The 27137-nt window shown below is 37.2% G+C and overlaps 1 protein-coding gene across 2 annotated transcripts in view; it reads right to left on the reverse strand.

Moving 5' to 3' along the window:
* REV3L (REV3 like, DNA directed polymerase zeta catalytic subunit) overlaps window positions 1-27137 on the reverse strand; it is a 186488-nt gene that overhangs the window by 41423 nt on the left and 117928 nt on the right. For both annotated transcript variants that reach the window (XM_082669081.1, XM_082669080.1), the window contains exons 17-20: window positions 16557-16749; window positions 15288-15399; window positions 9437-9552; window positions 5885-6003 (exon numbers count right to left, since the gene is read on the reverse strand). In XM_082669081.1, the coding sequence (XP_082525207.1) occupies window positions 5885-6003; window positions 9437-9552; window positions 15288-15399; window positions 16557-16749 (540 nt within the window). The remainder of the gene's footprint in view (window positions 1-5884; window positions 6004-9436; window positions 9553-15287; window positions 15400-16556; window positions 16750-27137) is intronic.

A 27137-nucleotide genomic window follows, 5' to 3' on the forward strand; every position in this document is an offset into this window, starting at 1 on the left:
ACCCCCAAAAAACTGGTCTTCTTTATCTACAATTTCTATCAATCTCCAGAACAACAGCATCAGAATGTGGCATACTTCGGAGTATGTGTATGTACTTACACTTAGAGACAAACACACACACACACACACACATACACACACAGACTTTTAAACTTTGGAATGAAGCTATCTATTCTAAAGTCACCAGTATAAAACAGGTACTAACCCATTATGGGGGTAAATGGAAGTAAATTACCATTTCTTTTACAAAAATCAGTATTGCCCTGGAGTACTTCTCTCAAAAATAAATAACTCATTTTATTATAAAATTCCCATATTTGAATGACTCTTCTACATGCTAGTGAATATTTTAATTTAGTTTTAAATTTTTTTCTATTTAGTTTCATAGAAAATTGAACCAAATATCTGATCTCAGGTAGTTACATGATTACCTAATAAAGAGAATAGCACTTCAGACCAAACCTAAACTTCTGCTAGAGTATATATCGTCATTAAAAACAATCAAAAAAATCTCTACAGAAAAGATCACCATGTTGTCCTGCAGCTCTCTCATTATGGGAAAACTTGAAGTTTGCTATGTAAGTTGACCTATAAGGATTAACTAGGGGATTCTGTGATCTCAAACTAAAATTTTAGAAATTGGTCCCCAATATCTGAGGCAGATGGCAGACCTATGTTCTGAGTTGATTTTATTTCAAATAGAACTATGTCATAAATTGGATTAAGACTAAAATATTATGACCTTATAGCACCCACTCTACTTTGGATCTTCTTAGTGTCACAGAAGCATGAAAATGGTCACCTATAATCCCAGCTGTGAGTAAAATTAAAGGAAGGAAACATGAACTCTAAAATTAAGATGATCCACCTTTAGAATGTTCCAATCTTTAGAGTGATTTACTCCATAAGTTGACAGTGAATCTAAAACTATGAATTAGGAGTTTGTTACTTGTTTTAGAAGGCAATCTGAGTAAGTTAAACATTGGAAAAATGTACTATGTAGATCAAAGTCAGAATTGATAGAGGAAGAAAGTGTTATAGTCCTTGGCCGTTTATTTTACTGATAAAGGAATCAGCGGATAGAGGTATGGTTACACTTTTCCATTCACAGAGTCAATGTGCAGTACCCAATGGTTAGTCACTTCAGAAACAAATTATTCAGAATGGGGAGAGGCAATCAGAGAATTAGTGCAAGGGAACTGAGAAAAGTGGAAGGAGACCATAAGGAAGCACCTGTGCCCTATTACCCTGTATCACCTTATTCCTGCAGTTGTTCATCATTTCCCCTGTCTTCAATTAAAAATTTTGGTTGACATAAACTTTCTATAGAAAAATACACAAATTTAAAGTGAACAACTCATGAATTTTTATGTATACATCCATGTAACCACCATGCATATGAAGAAATTTTTAGGACACTGGAAGGCTCCCTTGTGCCCTTTCCCACTCAATACTCACCAAAGTTACAGATTAGTCTTGCCTATTTTTAAACTTCATATAAATGTAAACATTTAATATGTACTATTATTTATCTGGTTTCTTTTGGTCAACATTATGTTTGAGATTCATCTATTGTTCAACGTGGCAATATTTCATTCTTTTTCATTGCCATGTGGTATTTTTTGTTTCAGCTGCTTACTCTGCACCCTAATACACACCAATTATTGGTGACAAGTCTATCTCCTTTTCTAGAGTGTTCGACAGCAAGAACATCTCTGTACTTCCTTCCCACTCCCTCCTCACTCTGCACCAAGACTCAACAGCGTTTCCTCTAAATGTATATATCATTTATGTCTCATCTGGCTCTTACATGCGTATGGGGTCAGTGATAGATGCCCTATCAAAGCCATATAATATATATGGGATATGTGTGTATATACATACATACACAGACATATACTCATTTTAAACATGCTCTCTGTTCTCAGAGAGCTTATTTTATATATTTTATTTTATACATGTTTTACCTTATATATGCTTAAAATAAAATATACAAAATAAGACAGAGAGCATGCCCACAATCCTGATTCTTAACCCCATACTAGCTATGAGGCTTTTAGGCAAGTCACTTCTGTGAATGTCAGTTTTCTCATCTTGAATAATACCTCACTACTTTCTTGTCTTACTTATCCTGCAAGTTTGTGAGTATCAGAAGTCAAAAATGACAAGTCTATAAAAGTGCCTTATAAATAAGACAAAATATGAATACAAGGGAGCGTATTATTTTACCTAACAGATGCTTATTGACAGACTGATGCTGTAATAGGGAATATTAGAACCAGATTCCAGTGTTCCAAACTGAGATGCAGGCCTACATGCTTGTGTGGAAGCATCTGACCTTCCTAGTGACTCTGTTGGGAGTGTTCTTCACTATCTTATCTGACAACTCCTTCGTAGCATCTGATTCCTCTGTCTGATCCTCAAAATATTTTCATTCACAAAATTGTGCTTGGCTCAATCCTGATTGCTCTCTCCATTCACTTCTTGGTGAGCTCAACCACACTCTCATGTGACTTCCAAGACTGTACCTCTAATCCAGACTCTACCCCACATTTGAGACTTCCCTATTGAAATGTCTGTTGAGTATCTTTCACCTGGATATGACTGATACCTCATGCTCTATAACCTTAATCTTCATTTTCCCACCTAAACATGATCTTAAATCATCTATGCCAGAACCCTGACAATCATTCTTGACACCTCCTCCTCTTCATCTTTTTGTACATCCAATTCTTGTGGATTTACTCTCTAAATTGTTTTGTGAATCGCTATATCACTGTCAGTTTTCATTTGAGCTACTTCAATAATGTTCTCACTGGTTTCCTACCTCTGGTCTTGCCCCCTTCCACACTGCTACCAGAAAATAAGTCTCAGAGGTAATTCACATCAGTGCCTCCATATCACCTTAGCCACTCCGACGATCATACTCCAAGACCTGTGATTACCAGTAATTGTACCCTCTCCATAATCTCATGTAACCCATCCTCCAACCACCGTCTCCTTCCGGGTTACTCCCCCTGGTGCCCTGACCTCTTTGCTCCTAACCTAGCTCAAATTCCACAGTCAGTCATTATAATCCCAACCTTGCACTAACATTCAGTTCCCTGCCCCCTCTTGCTTCCTTTTAATTAATTAAATTTTAGTAAAGCCACAACCCTTTGCTTCTGAGCTGTGCTCAAATCTAACCCTCTGTTACTCTGCACTTATATCTGTGAATTTGAACACAGCTGGCAGGTATCTCTTTAATTTGCTGATGCAAAGCTCAAATGGGCTGTCAATGCCTAGCTTCTATATTTTCTTAATCACTCTCAAATTCTCCTAAATAACTCTTCTCTCCTCAAACCCAAAGAGCCTGAAGCTCTTGAAACTGAAGCAACCAGAAGAGAACTTCTCATCCTCACGGCTACCCACCTAACAACATCTGCACCCAGATAATCTGCCTGCTAAAATGGAGGAACCAGCTATACCCTTAATCTTAATTTGATCTAAACCGAGCCCCAAATCTGTACATTAGAGATGGCATTCCGTAATATTTGTTGAATTGAATCAGATATATTTCCAACCTAGTTTGCAAATTCTTGTAAGGCCTGGATTAAGCTGATATCCAGAAGGCCTCTAAATGTAATCCTCTGGGGAAGAGTCATTTATTCTTTCATTCAAGCAGTCGAGTATATCATGAGCACTATTTCAGAGGCACTTTGTTACCGAGGATTCAAAGTCTGGAGGGAACAGCAGAAATTCTATGTTAAGCAGGAGAGTGAAAACTAGTATATTAAAAAACAAATTTAAAAAATTTAAAAATCCAAAGTAGCATTAAAAAAAAGGTATCCATTCAACTGTAAATTGTTATCTGGGGGGTGCAACTGTTGTGGAGATGCTGGATTTCACTTTCATTTTACATACTCTTCTGCAATTTTTAGAGTGAATATAAATTATTTTTAATAAGGAACATTAAAAACAAACTATAAATATTTAAGAAAACAAAGAGCTAGAAACAGCTAAGTGTCATGAGGGAGATACAGATAAAAGAAATAAAGATAAAAAAGGAGTTTCTGGAACTGTTTAAATCCAGAAAAAATAGTTTGAGGGCCTCTAATATGAAGAAACTCTTAGGGCCAAAGTCATAACCCTTAAAATCCTATACCACCTAGAGATACAAGACAGTACTTCCCACAAGTTCATTCAGGATTTCACGGAAATTTCCAAATTGCCAGGAGTACTTAGGGTTAGGAAAAAAGTGATAATCTAATATGGCACATCTAGGAAGTGGGGGTGGTGGTGGTGTAAATTACCTGACTCGTAACTTTTTCACAGTTGTTCTGCACAGATACAAATAAAGATCAGAGATGGTATATATGTAGTCTAGAATTAGAGAGAATTTCCAGTAAGGACTAAAGAAAGCCCTAAACTCTGAAAAAATATTTACTCTCTAATTTGTGATTTTTTAAGCTAACAGTTGATAATTGCTATAGTTGCCCTTTGGATCTTCAGGAATGAAAAGATCCCTAAAACTAAATAATTTAATTTTGTGTTTATATACTTAATTTATGTGTTCATTCAGGCAGTATCGGAGACTGAAGTTTGAAATACATAATGGAATATACAAACCAAATACATCACACAATCTCTGTACCTTCCATATCCTATGCCGTGTCACTAGGAATTACAGTGGACCCTTGAACAACACAGGGGTTAGGGCACCAACCCCCATGCAGTTGAAAATCTGTGTATAACTTTACAGTTAGCTCTTTGTAGATGCAAATCTGCATTGCAGATTCAACCAACCCGTGGATCATGTAGTACTGTAGTATGTGTTTATCAGAGAAAAAAAAAATCCACCAATAAGTGGATCTGTGTAGTTCAAACCCATGTTGGAAGATTCTTGTGCTGACAATATTTTAAGAACAATAGGATAAAAATTATCCTCAAGCAGATACATGTATGGTACATTTTCAAATTAGATAAAATGTGAGCATAACTTGAAGCTCATGGTGCAGAGAGAAAATAAAAATGGGAATACCTAAATTTTATATAAAGAGCATATTTTCTTATCTGGAAGAATTACTCCATGATTGGTCCCAAAAGAATTGCAGAGGGCATGCTTGGAAACTCAAATTTTTATATAAATCTAGAAGAGCCAGAAAAGATCACAGCGGATAATGAGTATAATAGAAAGAGAAAGTATTTTCAAAGGGAAGTAGTTGAAGAATAGAGTTCTCTCTTAAAGTTAAACATTTTATCTGATATTACAAGTCCAAAATCTGAGAATAGAGCAATTTATTGTAGGTATCTTTTTTCTTACATTTTTGGTGACAGAATTATTTCTCTGAGTGATTGCATATTAATAACATAGTTTCATACTACCAAAAATCCTTACCTGGGCCCCCAAAGACTCAACTGGATGCTGCTATTAACTATTTCCAAGTAATGTGTTTCCAATTGACCCAGGTTTTAAATATCCCTAGTTCAAAAAGTTCTTTCCTATATCTAGACTAAATTTTTCTTACTGTAATAAATCAAAAATGTCAAGCTGAGTTTATCTGGCCTTGAGTGTAAAACTGATTTAAGAGCAAAAAATGATGAAATTACACAACATTCCATACATACAAGATAACATTTTATGATAGCTGTAGACTTTTATAGCCACTGCTATTTGTGCTTAGACACAAACAGGGGAAAAAAAATCATCAATAACAAAGCTAAATACTTCTATAGCTTTGCATTTTAGAAAGTAGTATTTATTTTTGAAACTCTAAGTATAATAAAAATAATTCACAAATAAGCATAAGCTATATAGGAAGCTATATTAATATTCTATAATGAAATCACTATATATTGATCTAATCTCTTATTTCCAAACCAAATTTCAGATAAAGTACCTTACCTCATTTCTCATGATTCTCCAAAGATTTAATGTAATTCGGCCAACAATATTTATCTCACTCATTGTATCCGACCCATAGTCATCTCTTTCGGCTGCAAATCTATTCTCAACTTTGTCATCTATAGAAATGAATATAGGTTGCATCAGGACTCACAGAAACCAAATTTCCAAGCAAACCATGCAAAAGAAAATGAGAATAAAAATTCAAGATGAAGGTTAAAGATTAAATGTAATTCACAGTTTATTTTGTATTAGGTTTAAGAGAAAAATCATTATTTTGACTAATAAAACAATTTTTCTTTCCTCTTTAAGTTATAATTTTGTGAAATAAATGTATCTGAAAACTGTATATATTTTTCAACAATAAAAACACATATATACACTTTTTAAAAAATTAAATGCTTTTCTCTTTAAATATGATAATTACTGATGCTATTTGTTTTTTAAATAAATTTATTTATTTTTGGCTGCATTGGGTCTTCATTGCTGCACACGGTCTTTCTCTAGCTGTGGTGAGTGGGGGCTACTCTTTGTTGTGGTACGTGGGCTTCTCATTGTGGTGGCTTCTCTTGCTGCAGAGCATGGGCTCTAGGCACATGGGCTCAGTAGTTGTGGCTCGCGGGCTCTAGAGCACAGGCTCAGTAGTTGTAGCGCACAGGTTTAGTTGCTCCACGGCATGTGGGATCTTCCCGGACCAGGGCTCAAACCCGTGTCCCCTGCATTGGCAGGAGGATTCTTAACCACTGCGCCACCAGGGAAGCCCTGGTGCTATTTTTATAAATACCTAACACCACATCATTTCTTTGGTGTTTGGATGAAAAATATTTATTATTAAACTGGTCATTTCTTGGGGAAAAAAATGGTAGAATTTTTAACCTAAACAATTCTCTGGGGCTTCCCTGGTGGCACAGTGGTTGAGAGTCCGCCTGCTGATGCAGGGGACACGGGTTCGTGCCCCGGTCCGGGAAGATCCCACATGCCGCAGAGCAGCTGGGGCCGTGAGCCATGGCCGCTGGGCCTGCGCGTCCGGAGCCTGTGCTCCGCAACGGGGGAGGGCCATGGCTGCTGGGCCTGCGCGTCCGGAGCCTGTGCTCTGCAACGGGGGAGGCCACAACAGTGAGAAGCCCGTGTACCAAGAAATGAGGCTTGTGTCACATGTTGAAATGATAATATCTGAATATATTCAGTTAAATAAAATATGTCCTTAAATTAAAAAAAAAAATCTCTGAAAATTTGTTGACATTAATTAATGATTTTCATATTCAGGGTGAAATTCTATTAACTACATATGGAGAACTAGATGAAGAGTTCCTCTTACAGTGAACAGAGTTCTGAGTCTAGTTTCTAAGTGATGATTTTATCTAGAATTAGAAATTAAAATTTGTTTCTCCTATATAACACTGGGTACACATGAATGTTGTTGATAGAGGCTCTAGAATAATAAATATATTTACCATATTTGAATGTCTGTTATGTTCTAAGAACTTTACTAACATTATTTATTTTATTTTAATACAGCCACTTTATTATGTTAGTATCATTTTTATTTTGCACTATAGTACATTCTACTCAGAAATGTTTTATCTTGTCCCAGGCCAAATAGTAACAAAACCAGTATTCTAAACCTGGGTTACCTGACTCCAAAGACCATGTACACAAACCTACTGCTCGTCTTTATTTTAAAAACATAATGTTTAAGAGATTTTTTTCAAGTGTACACCATAGTGATTCAGTATTTTTGCAGATTATATTCCATTATAGGTTATTACAAGATAATGGATATAATTCCCTGTGCTATTCTGTATGAAACTAACACAATATTGTAAATCAATTTAAAAAAAGTTTAAAAAAGTGTTGTGTTTTTCCTTTCATTTTTTCATTTAACAAACACATAATGTTTACTATGTTCTCAGGCACTGTTCTAAGTATTTTATTATAGCACTATGAGATAAGTTCTGTTACGTCCCTATTCTACAGATGAACAAATTGAGGTATCGATAAGTTAAGAAACCTATCCTGTTGGATGTCTGAATCCTGCTGGCCAGGATTTGAACCCAGGTGGTCTTTCTCCAGAATGTGTGCTTTATGCCTTTCTACTGCATACCCTTTCTACTGCATGCCCTTTCTACTGCACCATGTTGCCTCATAAAAAAGGTTTCAGCAGTGTTCTAAAAGGACAGGAGCTTTCATTCATTATTCTGAAGTCATATACCTTAGTCATTACAATTAATTAATTAAAGGGCACTGAACACCCATGCTACCTATCCTGAATGTTCAGAAACCTATGCCCAAAGAAATGTTGAAAAAATTGAGATATATCACTATTCCTATCACTCAAGGGACAGAGAAGCTACAAACAATTAATGCAATGAAAAACTAAAAGCAGCTCTGCCTTTTTTTCTAAACTTTTGCAAAGCTCAAAATATTTACTGTCCTTGAATCTTCTTCAACTTCAACTTTTCCCTTTCCATTTACCAACACTTTAGATATTTTATTGACTTCATAACCCCTTTCAGGAGGTATCTTGATTGGTTTTACTAATTTTGTATGTGATCTTTACGCCTCCCAAAGTATATGCTACTTTGTCCTAGTCCAACTTGGGGGGGGGCCTTTAAAACAAAGTTATTAAAAATTCAGTAACTATAAACAAAACATAATTTAAAAAATGCTTTAAAAAGTAATTTTGGGGCTTCCCTGGTGGCACAGTGGTTAAGAGTCCGCCTGCCGATGCAGGGGACATGGGTTCGTGCCCCGGTCCGGGAGGATCCCACATGCCGCGGAGCGGCTGGACCCGTGAGCCATGGCCACTGAGCCTGCACGTCCGGAGCCTGTGCTCCGCAACGGGAGAGGCCACAACAGTGAGAGGCCCGCGTACCGCAAAAAAAAAAAAAAAAAAAAGTAATTTTGGTATGAATATTATTACTGCCCCTCTCTTCAATTAGAATCACACTATTGGGGAACAGCCTTCAAAATTCATGTAATTTTTTAGCCTGACACCCAAATAAAAAAAACAGTTAGTGTTCCTCTACCATCTCCTCATTCCTCACCAAATGGATAAAACATAGAACCAGACAAATAAAATAAAATTATGGTATATCAAGTCAAAGAAATGTTATGTGCTTCATAATGATTATAAAGACTTTCTCATAATGCAGAAAAATATTTATGTTAAAATGCTGGATAGGGCTTCCCTGGTGGCGCAGTGGTTGAAAGTCTGCCTGCCGATGCATGGGACACGGGTTCATGCACCGGTCTGGAAATATCCCACATGCCGCGGAACGGCTGGGCCCGTGAGCCATGGCCGCTGAGCCTGCGCGTCTGGAGCCTGTGCTCCGCAGCGGAAGAGGCCACAACAGTGAGAGGCCCGCATACCGCCAAAAAAAAAAAAAGCTGGATAAAAATGGGATATATGTATGATTAAAGTTTATAATGGAGTTATGTATATCTAGAACTTACACAATTTAGTATTAAAAATCAGGCTAAAACAATAATCTTGTCTTTATTTGTAATTTGCCCTGTAGTTAACAATAAAACATTCATAGTGCTTCCTACCTGGCACCCGAGAGATCATCTGGCATAAGTCAACACTCAGTGCAGCAGCCCTCTGTAAGAGGTAACCCCAGGAATGCATCTGAATCTCATATCCTAGCAGAATATCAGGATCATACCTAAAGAAGGAATGAAAAAATTAAACAAGGACCACACGTTTGAACCTTTAAGCAGAAGAACTACTTCTTTATGATATAAATTACAAAATTAAAAATCTACATTTTATAATGTTTCTCAGGTGGAAAAGGGTGATATAGTGGTGCCTATAGAATTTCTTTAGAGGAAGGGGTGGGGTGGTTAAGTTCTTAGTTCAAAGCTACTTTTGTAAAAGCAAAAGTAGTTTTTACTTAGATTATGTATTTACTTGATATGACTTGGCAAAGAGGCTGCTAAAAATTGGGGTGGGAGGCAGGCATTACCAGTAAAGTGTATGAGTGAGGGTATAATTGAGATATAACGTGGGTAGGGGCAGGGTGAAGCATGAGGGCACGTGTGGATACTGTATTTTGAAAATGATCCCCCAGGTCATTTTGTTGTCACTTCTCTACCCCTCTCCCTCTACTGTCCTTAAACAGTTGTAATGCTGAGGAAAAAATGAAAATTTCTTCCTTTTCCCTCTTAGTAAAGACTTGGTCCTCACATAAAGTAAGGCCTCTGTAACGATAAGTTCGTCCTCTAAACTTAAGAGGAAGGTGACTCAGTTTAATGGAAGAATTAAATATTAATAGGGGTGAGATTAATGTGGGGAAGCTAAACATCAGAAACTAGGTGAAAAATACGCTCACTGTGGTCACACAGTTGCACTGGTAGAACTGAACTGACGATCTGCATCCACCTTAGAAGGAGCTGCTTTGTGCTTCTTCTGAGGACTTCCACCGTGACCACCATAAAAAAGTCTGATTATAGTACAAAGGAAAGTAAGCATGAAGATTTACTTCAATGGGAAAATGGTGTGGGCAAGAGAAGAACTGATTACAGTCTTAGGTGGAGAACAAAAACTTTTGAGAGTGAAAACTACTGTAATGCTATCAAATTAGAAGTTCCAAATTACTCTGATTATTGTACCATTATTCATAAAAGCCAAAAAAGTAGAGTGAAAGATCACAAAAATTTATAAAGCTGGGTTTTACGTAACTGCTTATAAAGTCACTCTGAATTATGGGATGAGCAGCCTGTCCATATTACATCACTTAACACTATTAAGTTTCACCAATGTCTACAGTTATAGATTACCCCAGTTTACTAATGTAAGCAATATATGGCTACTCAGCAAGTCTGTGGTAACAATGGATCATGGGAAGACCAGATCTATTTTTAGAACTGGTTTGCTAATATTTTATCATACTTTCATAGCTAATTTCTTTAAATGGGTATTGAATGACATTAGTTTTTACTTATAATAAAAATAAGAATGTCACAAAAATGTCTTACTTAAGTGGCTAATGTCAAAAGAACTAGACTCAAACTTCTGCAATAATATTCTTTTCATTTTTCCTATTCCTTAAAGGCCCTATAAAATACATTCCCTAACGTAAATTTCAATATCCAGTGATCTGCTTGTGATCCACTGTTATACTACAGACTTACAAAGTAGCCTTCAAACTTGTCAGGAGAAAAAGATAACATATATCCATGTGCTTTCCTCTATATAAAAAGGACTGAAATTTCTGAGAAAACCACTTAATTTAATAAAAATGATTAATTTAACAGAACAGCCAAATGGATCTTTTCACCGACCTATAAAAGTGTTTTCTTGGTAGAAAGTGCCACGTGGCTGGTAATTCTGGAACAAAGAGCAGGATTATAACACGAGAGAGTGGGGAGAAGCAAAAGCAAGCAAGACAATATGCAACAATGAGGCAAAGGCTCAGTCTCAGAGGTTAAAAGGGTAGATTAATTCTTAAAAAGGAAGTCCAGAAAAGTCCTAGGGCTTCAAGAAAAGAGAAGTCTCCCAACACCCTTCCTGCTCATTAGTCTTCTAAAATAACATCCAATATCTCAACACATCTTTGTTGATAGCAACTTCATCAACTCTTCCATTAAAGTTAAACTCTTCTCAGAGCAGTCAAAGATGATCTGCAATGACAAGTGCATCTCCCTATAAAGCTAACTATGTAATGTCTAAATTTGAGAAACTGGGGCAGAAGTGTTAAGTGACTCTAAGGATCGTCAGGGAAAGGAGATTTGAAGGATTCCCATACACACATGAAAGAACCCATGCAGCTGACTGCATTAATACTAAGAATATTTAGAAAAGGCATTACAATTTGGTCACAGTTAACCTTGGTCTTAAGAGAAGACTTTGGAAGATTGCTGGAGTACCTATCACATACATTTCTAAACATGGGTACAACATGAAGAAGATGCCAGATGATTACAGAGCCCTTCTGTTGACTCTTAAATAGTTCTTCCACCTTCTTCAACTGAATTTTTTTGATTCATGAAACATCTACTTATTTACAAGAATTATTATTCCAATCAGCTACTTGCTCTGTTGTGGTAACTGACTAATAGAGTGATTAAGTACACTTATTTTCTGATAATGTTTTGAAAGTATTTTTTTCTCAATTAACAAGTACCTATTTTATAAACTACTACTGCTCAGAGATTACCACTGAAAAAACAGAAAGCTACCCTTAATGCTTCTCTTAATGGATTTATTAATATTTTGTTCTTTTAGAAAAACTGCCATTTCAGTATTTTTCAGATCTATTATATTTATTTTTTGACCTAGAGGCTGTTTTGTTTTACAAGACTCTCAAAGCTCAGAAAACATCTTTTTCAAGTTCAAAGTCCCAAGGATTCTATATTTCTTCTGTGAAAACATTCAGTGACAATAACAAAATCTTGGTGACTTGTTCTGCAATTTTTGTAAATTTTATTCACTCTACCAGGTTTCTAAAAGTTATAGAAAGAACAAGGTTGGGTAGATAGGATTAGTAGTGAAGAACAAAACTGTGCTTCTGATGAAGCATCAGAAAAAGCAGCAAATAAGAAAATAATTTTATTTGCTTAGGCAGAAAAAAGCTGCTTTACAATTAATATTTTAGATAACCCAATAACATCTGTACAGATGAGAGGTGAGGGGGCTCTAACTAGGGGAGTAGCAATGGGCATGGGGAGGGGGAGGGGAGAAGGAATGATCTTGAAAGATAATTCTGAGGTTAAATGGATAGGATGTAATGCATGGATTAGAGAAGAAAAAAAGGACTCAAAACTTAAATTATTTAAGTTAGGGAGTCCGGGGAAATGTGAAATTAATAGTTCAAGGAAATACAGAAAGAGAAAAATGTTTGTGACAAGAAGATAATGAATTTGGTTTTACTTGTGTAATATCGCTTTGCATTATTTTATGTGTTTGCCACCTGAGCAGGTAAATATTAAGAACAGAAAAATAAAGACAATAAAACTCTTTGAGAATATGCATCTATATCTTATTCAATCTTATATTCAGCACTTAAGAACTGTACTTTACACATAGAGTTAATATTTAAGTACTGACCAGGCTAAGAGTTTTATGTGCTTTATCTCACTTAATTCTCGTATCTATTACCCCTTTTACAGATGAGGAAACCAAAGTTTAGAGAGATAATTAACTTGCTCAAGACAAAAAGACAGAGCTGGCTGACTCCCAAGCCTACGCTCTTAGCAAAACCTGTGTAGAGTAGGTGCTCAACAAATGAGGTATAAGAAGGAAATAATCTTTTAGGGAGCTGTTTGGACTAATATATAAAGGACATTACAGAATTGAAATGTTGATATTTAAGCATTTTTCTCTTTTTCTAATAGCCATATCATCTTTTGAATAAGAACCAGAAGTTAGTTTTATTTTGTTTACTGCATTTTTCTTAACAACCAGTATAATTCATGTTATGGACATTTAAGAAAGTTACTACACTTGCAAATGATTGATAAGATTCTCAATGTTCACAGGTAATCCTATTGCTGGGAATAAACCTAACAAGGAGAAGACAAGCATACAAAGCCCAGGGACATTACTGGGTATGTGCTGGCCCATAAAATGGTATCTGCCTAAAACTCTTACATGTTCCTTTTGCTAAGCTGCTTGCAGTGGGGGTACTAAAAGTACCTGACATGTTGATATCTCTATGAGAAGATAAAAGATAGGACTGACAATGGCAAGACTCAAATGGATGGGAATCCATCCAGTCACCGGTGCAATAAATAGTAAAAATACATTCCTCTTTTTTCCTCCCTAGAGTGGTGGGTAGCAGCATATCATTTTTTTTATGCTTTGACATTTAATCTAATTTTGTTTCACTGAAAACGTTTTCTGGTTTTCTGATTTTCAAAATGGTTTATGTTAACCCATCTGGGATGCAATCAGATGTTGAATTAGTAAAACATCACCTTGACCTTTCTTTTTTTTTTTTTTTTTTTTTTTTTTGCAGTACGCGGGCCTCTCACTGTTGTGGCCTCTCCCATTGCGGAGCACAGGCTCCGGACGCGCAGGCTCAGCGGCCATGGCTCACCGGCCCAGCCGCTCCGCGGCATGTGGGATCTTCCCGGACCGGGGCACGAACCCGTGTCCCCTGCATCGGCAGGTGGACTCTCAACCACTGCGCCACCAGAGAAGCCCCACCTTGATCTTTAATGCAGGATATCGTCTCAGTTTTATAGGAAAAAGTTCGACTACAAAAGCAGAACAGAAAGGCTTGAGTGTAACAACACGCTCAAGGACAGCTTTTATCCATACATCAGGATCCAGAGTATTTTCCAGCCTGCTTTAGGCATTTAAAAACCTAAATCTAGCAATGGGCAATGGCTACTAAGAGTTATACTCTTGAGAAAATGCAAAAGAGATCCACTTAATTGTTTAATTTTTAAATTAAAATTTTTTTGGTTAAAAACTCTTTCATAAATTTTGACAAGATTCTACTATCAAGCATCAAAGCCAACTATCAAATGGTCAAAAGAGATTTTCAAGAAACTATGTGCACAAAAAAGTATGTACCAGATAGTCCTAAATTTATGAACAAATTACATTCCAAAGTTTTTTGGAAATACTGATTTGTTTAAAACTCAGAAAAAATTTTCTTTAAAAAAAAAAAAAAGAAAAAGAAAAGAGGTACTGAAATGGTGGCTGGCTCCCAAGGTAGAAGACTATTTAATGAATAATACAATTTAACTTTAGTACAGTTACCCATTATTTCATCACCATAGAAAAATGCTAAAATCCAACTGGGAAGGCTAGAGGCTAAGCTAATATTTCTCTTTCACTGGCCCCAAATCCTGAGAGTAGAATACTCCTTTTCTTATTCCTAATCTGCTGGAAATGGTGATGGTGGTTGGAGATGAGGGCAAAATCCTTTCCGGGCTAACTTTTCTTTCAAGGGCCATAGGAAGGTATTCGCTTCCTATTTTTTTAAATTTTTTAATAATTTTTTTTCTTTTTTATTTATTTATTTGTGGCTGAGTTGGGTCTTTGTTGCTGCATGTGGGCTTCCTCTAGTTGCGGCGAGTGGAGGCTACTCTTCGTCGCAGTGCATGGGCTTCTCCTTGCGGTGGCTTCTCGTTGCGGAGCACAGGATCTAGGTGTGTGGGCTTCAGTAGTTGTGGCACATGGGCTTTAGTAGTTGTGGCTCGCAGGTTCTAGAGCGCAGGCTCAGTAGTTGTGGCGCACGGGCTTAGTTGCTCCACGGCATCATGTGGGATCTTCCCAGACCAGGGCTTGAACCTGTGTCCCCTGCACTGGCAGGCGGATTCCTAACCACCACACCATCAGGGAAGCCCATCACTTCCTATTTTTAACTTTCACCTATATTAATCAAAAGTAGCACAAAAGGACTCTGAACAAAAACTGGAAAAAAAATCAGAAAATACAAAACAATACCTCTTTATTATATGTGCAATTTCTTGAAAAAGTGCCTTCTCATCAGCAGCATAGGTAACTTCTAGTCCTGTAATCCCAGATCTAATAAGCAATGGGGTCTGATATCTGATATCTAAGAATAAACAAAATATTTATTACATATAATTGTTTAAGTAATATTATCCCTTACTTTTGAGTAAGACTATGCACCTAAAATACTTTAAAATGAGACAGCATTCCCCAAAGTAAATATGTAATTAGCTCAGTTTCTTGAAAATTTTCTTAAAGGTTTTCTAGTACATGTAACTGAAAATTCAAATTTCATATTTTCAATTATTTTCCTGAAAAGTCTACATTCACAAAATTCCCCAGATAACGTGTCACCCAAAAAGAAATATTATTACTTTGTTTCTTCCTACAGGAAGAGGCTTGCTTAGTGGAGAATATTTTACTCAGTGGTATGCTGGAGAATGCTTATAAGCACCTCTCCAGGAAAGAAAAAAAAAAAGCCCTGATTTGTACTTCTTGTCTATATCCAAGATGTGAAAACTTCCCACCATGGCTAATTTGAAACTACCAATGTGACATCAACTAGTTCAAAAAATTCATGAAAATTTAGCATTGGCTTGTGAACTGGTACAAGCCAGCTCAAGCACATCACTGATTAAACTGCAAATTCCTGTACAGTTTTGTTATATGTTAAGACTTCCTCCTCAATTGACTGCATTCACATATTACTATTTAAAATTGCAGAGGAACACCTGGTATTTTATAAACTGCCTTACATGGTATCCTATATGAAGTACCTCTGAACCAAAAGTGTGTGTATTTAGGAAGAGATATCAACAAAATTAGAATATATCTTAAGTCTTTTATAAACCATTAACTTACAGTAGTAACTTAACTCCTTAAAGTAAAGAGAAACTCTGTATTAGCAGCAAAATACCAGCATGCATATATAAGGAAGGCTGTCCACCCAACGTACACAATTATTTGACTTCAGTATTAACAATTAGTATTTTATATAATAATATTTAGATCAAATTAGATATGCTAATTGGAAATTTTATTAAGCTCTTTATATTGTATTGTTTCTGACTTCTAACAATAATTCAAGAATAATGAATTTAGGACAAAGCTATAGACAACATTTCCTACTCCCACCTCAGCAAACATTTTACAGAGGAGTTCCTTATGCTTGCTTGGTTTAGATCTTGAGCAAAGAAACTGTGCCATTAAAAGGTTCATCCTAATGTAGGTAGGTATAAAATTAATAAAAATGAACAATACCTTGACTAGAGACTGTCTTATCTTTATCAATCACTATTACACCTGTGAGTTCTGTTTTGTCTGTATCCAGCAGTGGAGTGTCAGATGAGATGCAGTAGAACAGAGCACAGATTGGGTCAAATTCAGGATCTGGTTCTAAGTCTCGTCTAGTTCGAGCATGTAATTCCACACTGATTAGAGTAAGATTTTGTATCTATAAAAGGAAATAAAAATCACACTTTTAAACATTTTTTTTGAGACATGCCGAAAGAAGTATGTTTCACTAAGACTCTAAGGAAATACACGTGTAAAATTACAGAAAAAAATGGTTATAAAGGACACATTCACAATTTAACACTCCACAAATTAAAACTAGATTTTTACTTCTAAGATTAGCTTAAATCAATTCACGTTTTTCTTTTAGAAAATCTGCTTACGCTGTAATTTCTTAATGACAACACACACTTAAAACTATCTGTCTAGAGTACATGCAGTGCCTCTGAATTTTCGCAATTTCTATTTGAGAAAGAGAATGACTAGTCCAGGTGGTCGTACATTCAAACCAAAGTCTGTTGATTTTACCTTTTACTTTCTACCCAGTTAATTATAGTTTTACCTATATTTTAAACGGAAAAGACAGATATTTTTTAGTTTGAAACTCCTACCTATTAATCCTCTGAGGGCTACTTAAATTTAGAGTTTTGTACATACTAGGCAGATTTTTCATTACAGTTTTTCCTGAAAACAAAAAATCATAAGAATTGTATGGTGTCAACTACACAATAGCCAGCTTTTTGCCTATGCACATTTTCTCTTTGACATATAATGCAAAAAATGTAATATTTTGCTTTTTACACTTATTTTCCTATGCTAATAAAAACTCTTCTTAACTGTAATCCTTTGTTATCTTTCTAAGACAGAGTAAGAATAAACTCTGGGTAAGAAAAACAAGATATATGTTGGATGATTAATGATTACAGCTAGAATTATAGCCATCATTGTACCAGTAATACACATATACCTGGCAATGAAAAATTAGTAGACTACTGGTAATTACTCAGATCATATAAATTTAATAAAGGATTTATATTTTGTATTTATCTTGCATGCCATCTGTTGAAGAAATGTAAATGCAAGGCTCTCCTTAGTGATGGGAGTAGAATTTGGTAGATATCTTTGGAGGACAACTTAGAAATATCTACCAAAATTTTAAAAGGACAGAACAAATTAGGGGTTACCAGTGGGAAGAGAGAAGGGGAGACGGTCAAGATACAGACAGGGGATTAAGAGATAAAAAACACTATGTATAAAATAAATAAGCAACAAGGATATTTTGTACAGTACAGGGAAATACAGCCATTATTTTATAATAACTTTTTTTGTTGTTTTTTTTTTTTTTGCGGTACGCGGGCCTCTCACTGTTGTGGCCTCTCCCGTTGTGGAGCACAGGCTCCGGGCGCGCAGGCTCAGCGGCCATGGCTCACGGGCCCAGCTGCTCCGCAGCATGTGGGATCTTCCCGGACCGGGGCACGAACCCGTGTTCCCTGCATCCCCAGGCGGACTCTCAACCACTGCGCCACCAGGGAAGCCCTCAACTTCACTTTTATTTCGCAAAAATAGATTAAGATCCTGAACATTTCAGCTGCAAAATTATGGCATAACCTTATCTGTAAGAGGAGTTTGCATTCTACATAACTTTCCCATAGGTTTTGGGTATTTTCTTCACTTGGGTTTCATCAGAAGTTTACTTTTTCCTTTGCTCTTGAAATTTAGGTGTTGGATATGTCTTATGTCCATTACATTAGAACTGATGAAGCATTAGTGTTATCTGCAGAGGCAAGTAAAAGATTAAGACAATCATAGAGATACTGTTGTTTAAAAAGCATTGCTGGGCTTCCCTCGTGGCACAGTGGTTGAGAGTCCGCCTGGCGATGCAGGGGACATAGGTTTGTGCCCCGGTCCGGGAAGATCACACGTGCCACGGAGTGGCTGGGCCCGCAAAAAAAAAAAAAAAAAAAAAAAAAAAACTGAATCACTATGTTGTACACCTGAAACTAATATAATGTTGTAAATCAACTATATTTCAATTAGAAAAAAAGACATATCCTTTGATCTAGCATTTATACTCTTGAGAATAAGCCTGTAGATATATTCATATATGTAGCCAAAATATATGCACAAAGATGTTCACTAAAGATGATAATATTTTCAGTTTTTTATAAGTTAAAAAGACTAAAAACCTAAATGTCTATCAGTTGGGAACTGGTTACATAAATTATGTGGCTTCCATAAAAACTACAGAATGGAAAACTCTGTAGCCTTTAAAATTTTCAAAAGAATGAGCCAGATCTACGTGTCCTAAAATGGAAAGACCACCATAATACACGGATAAATGGAACGAGTGTAGTATGCTTCCATGTATGTTAAAAATGTTAAGTACATGCATAGAAAATGTCTGCAAAGAGACAAAAAATATAAAACTGTTTATTGCTTTTGGGGAAGTGGACTGCTTAGTCAGGTGGGAGAGAAGCTTACTTTTCAATGGAAATCTTTTTGTCTTTTTTTTTTTTAACATCTTTATTGTAGTATAATTGCTTTACAATGGTGTGTTAGTTTCTGCTTTATAACAAAGTGAATCAGCTATACATATACATATATCCCCATATCTCCTCCCTCTTGTGCCTCCCTCCCATCCTCCCTATCCCACCCCTCTAGGTGGTCACAAAGCACCAAGCTGATCTCCCTGTGCTATGCAGCTGCTTCCCACTAGCTATCTATTTTACATTTGGTAGTGTATATATGCCCATGCCACTCTCTCACTTCGTCCCAGCTTACCCTTCCCCCTCCCCATGTCCTCAAATCCATTCTCTATGTCTGTGTCTTTATTCCTGTCTTACCCCTAGGTTCTTCATGACATTTTTTTTCTTAGATTCCATATATATGTGTTAGCATACGGTATTTGTCTTTCTCTTTCTGACTTACTTCACTCTGTATGACAGACTCTAGGTCCATCCACCTCACTACAAATAACTCAATTTTGTTTCTTTATATGGCTGAGTAATATTCCATTGTATATATGTGCCACATCTTCTTTATCCATTCATCTGTTGATAGACACTTACGTTGCTTCCATGTCCTGGCTATTGTAAATAGAGCTGCAATGAACATTGTGGTAATCTTTTTGTCATGATGTTAAATTTTTTACCATGTACATGTATGTAATAGTGCATGCATTCATTAGTAACTTTGTTATTAAGTACTTTTTAAAATATAAGAACATTAATTATGCATGTATAAGGCATATGGAATAAAACAAATTTCCAAAAATCCACCATTTTCCTTAAGAAATATATATTGCTGTTTCTATTTTTTTAAAAAACAAGTAATATTAAAAAAAAATTAAACCAAGTAAAATGGGGAGCTAATGAAAAGAACTTTTACTTTTAAATATATACTCTCCAGGATTTATTCTTTTAAACGATAAGCATGTACAAAAATGTGAAATGGAAAACCTCTCTCCAAACCCAAACAAAACAAAAAAAAAACCCACTTTAATTAGGAAACAATGAACACGTGGAAAGACTATGGAGAAGCCTGAAGACAATTTCAGGTCAAAAAGAGTCTTGGAGGTTGACTTATTCATATACCAGGCCAAACTGCACACTCAAATTTTGCCTTTTTATTCCTCGACATAAAATGCATTAGTGTTCTTAGGGGCATTTTTTTCTAAGCCAACATATGGAATGAAGAGATGGAGAGAGAGATGTACTAAGTGTTATCAGTAAAGACATGGGTAAGAAAGGGACAAGGGGGGCAGAGTCAAGATGGCATAATAGGAGAACGTGGATTTACATCTCCTCAAAGCTAGGGCACCTACCAGACACCAGTGGGGGACTATAGACACCTAGGGCATGGGAGGAACCCCCACCGACTGGGTAGGACGTGGGGCATGGGGGGAGTGAAGGGGGAGGAGAACTGGAGGTGGCCCAGGACTGCTGCCCCTGAGGGGTGGCTGGGGAGGGGAAGGGATCCCACAACCGAAGGGGGAAATTGGGGGACCACTGGAAGGGCAGAGGATCAAAAGGGAGCATGGCCAGGCGTCCCCTGCCCACGTGGACCCCCAGGAACCTGATGAGATCCCAGGCCTGATCCTCTGCCCACCTAGGTGCCCTCTAGCTGTGCAGGTCCGGAAGGAATGGGAGGGAGGAAAGGGGGAGCAAAAGTAAAGGCTGGACCTCTGGGACCGGCTGAGGGGTGGCTCGGGGAGGGCAGGAGTTCCTACACCCAGTGGGACCCACCCATGGTTAGGGGTCCAGCGGTGATGGGGGAGACTCGGGGGGAGATGGTGCGGGAGTGGTGCGAGGAAATGGAAGGGATCAGGGCCAGCGCTTTCCCTGTCTACTTAGGCACCAGGGAGCCTGTTGGGCTCCCGGGCCTAATCCTGTGCCCTCCAAGCCTCCCTCCTGCAAAGCGGAGCCCAAGCCCCGCCCCTACACCCCCACCCAGGGCCCCACCTCTACACTCAGAGACCCACCACAATACCTGGGCCTAAACCTCACCCACACACCCTCACTCAGGGCCCTACCTCCAAACTCTGGAACTCCACACTCCAGAGGCCCTCCTTTCCATGTGCTGCCTCTCCCCCCTGAGAGGCCCTGCCCCACACTTGAACACACACCCCCCCCCACCAACCACCTAGGTCCTGCCCCACCCTAAACCCTGCCGCTGCCTAAGTTACACCCCCCCACCTAAACTCCACCCCCATAGCCAAGGCTTTTTTTTTTCTTTTCTTTTCTTTTTTCCTCTTTTAGATTGGGGTTCTCTTTTGCTTTGTTGATTCAATGTTGTTGATTCTTTAATATTTTGATTTTTCCTAATAAATCTTTTATTTTTCTAATTTTATTTTATTCTTTATACTTTGTTATCGTTCTCTCCTTTTGGCTTGTTCCCCCCACCCTTTCTTTTTTCTGTTGTGGTTTTATTTTACCTTGTTGCAGTTCTTTCAATTATAGTTTAATTTTTCCTAACATATTTTCTATCTTTCTAATTTTATTTTTTTATTCTTTGATATTGTACTGCTCCTTTTTCTCTCGCTCTCTCTTTTTTTTTTTAACCGTGCCATGAAGCTTGCGAGATCTTGGTTCCCAGGCTGGAGGTTGGGCCCGAGTTCCTGTGGTGGGAACTCCCAGTCCAAACTGCTGGACTAACAGAGAACCTCAGACCCCAGGGAATATCAATCGGAGTGAGGCCTCCCGTAGGTCCTCATCTCAGCACCAAAACCCAACTCTATCTAACTGCCTGCAAACTCCACTGCTGGACGTCTCAGGTCAAACAACCAGTGAGACAGAAATACAGTACCACCCATCAAAAAAAAAAAACCCTACAAAAAAATACATTACAGACGAAGGAGCAAGGTAAAACCCACAAGACCAAATAAATGAAGACGAAATAGGCAACCTACCTGAAAAAGAATTCAGAGTAATGATAGTAAAGATGATCCAAAATCTCAGAAACAGAATGGAGAAAATACAAGAAACATTTAAAAAGGACCTAGAAGAACTAAAGAGCAAACAAAAACTGATGAGCAACACAATTACTGAAATTAAAAATACTGTAAAAGGAATCAACAGCAGAATAACTGAGGCAGAAGAACAGATAAGTGACCTGAAAGATAAAATAGTGGAAATAACTACTGCAGAGCAGAATAAAGAAAAAACGATGAAAAGAATTGAGGACAATCTCAGAGACCTCTGGGACAAAATTAAATGCACCAACATTCGAATTATAGGGGTCCCAGAAGAAGAGAAAAAGGAAGAGACTGAGAAAATATTTGAAGAGATTATAGTCAAAAACTTCCCTAACATGGGAAACGAAATAGTCAGTCAAGTCCAGGAAGCACAGAGAGTCCCATACAGGATAAACCCAAAGAGAAACACGCCAAGACACATATTAATCAAACTCTCAAAAATTAAATACAAAGAAAACATATTAAAAGCAGCAAGAGAAAAGCAACAAATAACATACAAGGGAATCCCCATAAGGTTAACAGCTGATTTTTCAGCAGAAACACTGCAAGCCAGAAGGGAGTAGCAGGACATATTTAAAGTGATGAAAGGGAAAAACCTACAACCAAGGTTACTCTACCCAGCAAGGATCCCATTCAGATTCAATGGAGAAATTAAAACCTTTAAAGATAAAGCAAAAGTTAAGAGAATTCACCACCAAACCAGCTTTACAGCAAATACTAAAGGAACTTCTCTGGGCAGGAAATACAAGACAAGGAAAAGACCTGCAAAAACAAACCCAAAACAATTAAGAAAATGGTAATAGGAACATAAATATCAATAATCACCTTAAATGTAAATGAATTAAATGCTACAACCAAAAGACATAGACTGTCTGACTGGATACAGAAACAAGACCCGTACATATGCTGTCTACAAGAGACCCAATTCAGACCTAGGGACAAATACAGACTGAAAGTGAGGGGACGGAAAAAGATATTCCATGCAAGTGGAAATCAAAAGAAAGCTGGAGTAGCAATTCTCATATCAGACAAAATAGACTTTAAAATAAAGACTACTACAAGAGACAAAGAAGGACACTATGTAATGATCAAGGGATCAATACAAGAAGAAGATATAACAATTGTAAATATTTATGCACCCAACATAGGAGCACCTCAGTACATACGGCAATGCTAACAGCCATAAAAGGGGAAATCGACAGTAACACCGAAATAGTAGGGGACTTTAACACCCCACTTTCACCAACGGACAGATCATCCAAAATGAAAATGAATAAGGAAACACAAGTTTTAAATGACACATTAAGATGGACTTAACTGATATTTATAGGACATTCCAACCAAAAACAACAGAATACACTTTCTTATCAAGCGCTCATTGAACATTCTCCAGGATAGACCATATCTTGGGTCACAAATCAAGCCTAGGTAAATTTAAGAAAACTGAAATTGTATCAAGTATCTTTTCTGACCACAACGCTATGAGACTAGATATCAGTTACAGGAAAAAAACTGTAAAAAAATACAAACACATGGAGGCTAAACAATACACTACTAATTAACCAAGAGATCACTGAAGAAATCAAAAAATACCTAGAAACAAATGACAATGAAAGCACAACGAACCAAAACCTATGGGATGAAGTAAAAGCAGTTCTAAGAGGGAAGTTTATAGCATACAATGCTACCTCAAGAAACAAGAAAAATCTCAAATAAACAATCTAAACTTACACCTAGAGGAATTAGGGAAAGAAGAACAAAAAAACTCCAAAGTTAGCAGAAGGAAAGAAATCATAAAGATCAGATCAGAAATAAGAAATAAATGAAAAAGAAATGAAGGAAACAACAGCAAAGATCAATAAAACTAAAAGCTGGTTCTTTGAGAAGATAAACAAAGTTGATAAACCATTAGCCAGACTCATCCAGAAAAAAAGCGAGAAGACTCAGATCAATAGAATTAGAAATGAAAAAGGAGAGGTAACAAATTACACTGCAGAAGTACAAAGGATCATGAGAGACTTCTACAAGAAACTATAGGCCAATAAAATGGACAACCTGGAAGAAATGGACAAATTCGTAGAAAAGCACAACCTTCCAAGACTGAACCGGGAAGAAATAGAAAATATTAACAAATGACAAGCACTGAAATTGAAACTGTGATTAAAAATCTTCCAACAAACAAAAGGCCAGGACCAGATACCTTCACAGGCAAATTCTCTCAAACATTTAGAGAAGAGCTAACACCCATCCTTCTCAAACCCTTCCAAAATATAGCAGAGGGAGGAACATTCCCAGGCTCATTCTACGAGGCCACCATCAACCTGATACCAAAACTAGACAAAGATGTCACAGAAAAATAAAACTACAGGCCAACAATATCTCTGATGAACAAAGATGCAAAAATCCTCAACAAAATACTAGCAAACAGAATCCAACAGCACATTAAAAGGATCATACACCATGATCAATGGGGTTTATCCCAGGAATGAAGGATTCTTTAATATATGCAAATCAATCAATGTGATACACCATATTAACAAACTGAAGGAGAAAAACCATATGGCCATCTCAATCAATGCAGAAAAAGCTTCTGACAAAATTCAACACCCGTTTATGATAAAAACTCTCCAGAAAGTAGGCATAGAGGGAACCTACTGCAACATAATAAAGACCATATATGACAAACCCACAGCCAACATCGTTCTCAATGGTGAAAAACTGAAACCATTTCCTCTAAGATCAGGAACAAGGCAAGGTTGCTCACTCTCATGACTATTATTCAACATAGTTTTGGAAGTTGTAGCCAGGGCAATCAGAGAAGAAAAAGAAATAAAAGGAATACAAATTGGAAAAGAAGAAGTAAAACTGTCACTGTTTGCAGATGACATGATACTACACATAGAGAATCCTAAAGATGCTACCAGAAAACTACTAAAGCTAATCAATGAATTTGGTAGAATAGCGGGATACAAAATTAATGCACAGAAATCTCTTGCATTCCTATACACTAATGATGAAAAATCTGAAAGAGAAATTAAGGAAACACTCCCATTTACCATTGCAACAAAAAGAAAAAAATACCTAGGAATAAACTTACCTAAGGAGACAAAAGACCTGTATGCAGAAAACTATAAGACAATGATGAGAGAAATTAAAGATGATACAAACAGATGGAGAGATATACTGTGTTCCTGGATTGGAAGAATCAACATTGTGAAAATGACTCTACTACCCAAAGCAATCTACAGATTCAATGCAATCCCTATCAAACTACCACTGGCATTTTTCACAGAACTAGAACAAAAAATTGCACAATTTGTATGGAAACACAAAAGACCCCAAATAGCCAAAGCAATCTTGAGAAAGAAAAATGGACCTGGAGAAATCAGGCTCCTGGACTTCAGACTATACTACAAAGCTACAGTAATCAAGACAGTATGGTACTGGAACAAAAACAGAAATATAGATCAATGGGACAGGATAGCAAGCCCAGAGATAAACCCACACACATATGATCACCTTATCTTTGATAAAGGAGGCAAGAGTATACAATGGAGAAAAGACATCCTCTTCAATAAGTGCTGCTGGGAAAACTGGACAGCTACATGTAAAAGAATGAAATTAGAACACTTCCTAACACTATATACAAAAATAAACTCAAAATGGATTAAAGACCTAAATGTAAGGCCAGATACTATAAAACTCTTAGAGGATACTATAAAACTCTTAGAGGAAAACAGGCATAACACTCTATGACATAAATCACAGCAAGATCCTTTTTGACCCACCTCCTAGAGAAATGGAAATAAAAATAAACAAATGGGACCTAATGAAACTAAAAGCTTTTGCATAGCAAAGGAAACCATAAAAAAGACAACCCTCAGAATGGGAGAAAATATTTGCAAACGAAGCAACTGACAAAGGATTAATCTCCAAAGCATACAAGCAGCTTATGTAGCTCAATATCAAAGAAACAAACAACCCAATCCAAAAATGGGCAGAAGACCTAAATAGACATTTCTCCAAAGAAGATATACAGATTGCCAACAAACACATGAAAAGATGCTCAATATCACTAATCATTAGAGAAATGCAAATCAAAACTACAGTGAGGTATCACCACACACAGGTCAGAATGGCCATCATCAAAAATTCTACAAACAATAAATGCTGGACAGGGTGTGGAGAAAAGGGAACCCTCTTGCACTGTTGGTGGGAATGTAAATTGATACAACCACTATGGAGAACAGTATGGAGGTTCCTGAAAAAACTAAAAATAGGGCTTCCCTGGTGGTACAGTGGTTGAGGGTCCACCTGCCGATGCAGGGGACATGGGTTTGTGCCCCAGTCCGGGAAGATCCCACATGCTGCGGAGTGGCTGGGCCCGTGAGCCATGGCCGCTGAGCCTGCACGTCCGGAGCCTGTGCTCCGCAACGGGAGAGGCCACAACAGTGAGAGGCCTGTGTACCGCAAAAAAAAACAACTAAAAGAAAACCTAAAAATAGAACTACCATATGACCCAGCAATCCCACTATTGGGCATATACCCTGAGAAAACCATAATTCAAAAAGAGTCATGTACCACAATGTTCACTGCAGCACTATTTACAACAGCCAGGACATGGAAGCAACCTAAGTGTCCATTGACAGATGAATGGATAAAGAAGATGTGGCACATATATACAATGGAATATTACTCAGCCATAAAAAGAAACAAAACTGAGTTATTTGTAATGAGGTAGATGGACCCAGAGTCTGTCACACAGAGTGAAGTAAGTCAGAAAGAGAAAGACAAATACCGTATGCTAACACATATATATGGAATTTTTTTAAAAAATGGTTCTGAAGAACCTAGGGGCAGGACAAGAATCAAGACACAGATGTAGAGAATGGACTTCAGGACACAAGGAGGGGGAAGTAAGCTGGGGCAAAGTGAGAGAGTAACTAAGACATCTATACACTATGAAATGTAAAAGATAGCTAGTGGGAAGCAGTTGCATAGCACAGGGAGATTAGCTCTGCTTTGCAACCACCTAGAGGGGTGGGATAAAGAGAGTGGGAGGGAGACGCAAGAGG

Source organism: Grampus griseus (assembly GCF_964374135.1).
Source record: "Grampus griseus genome assembly, chromosome: 13".
In the NCBI taxonomy this organism is placed as follows: domain Eukaryota; kingdom Metazoa; phylum Chordata; class Mammalia; order Artiodactyla; family Delphinidae; genus Grampus; species Grampus griseus.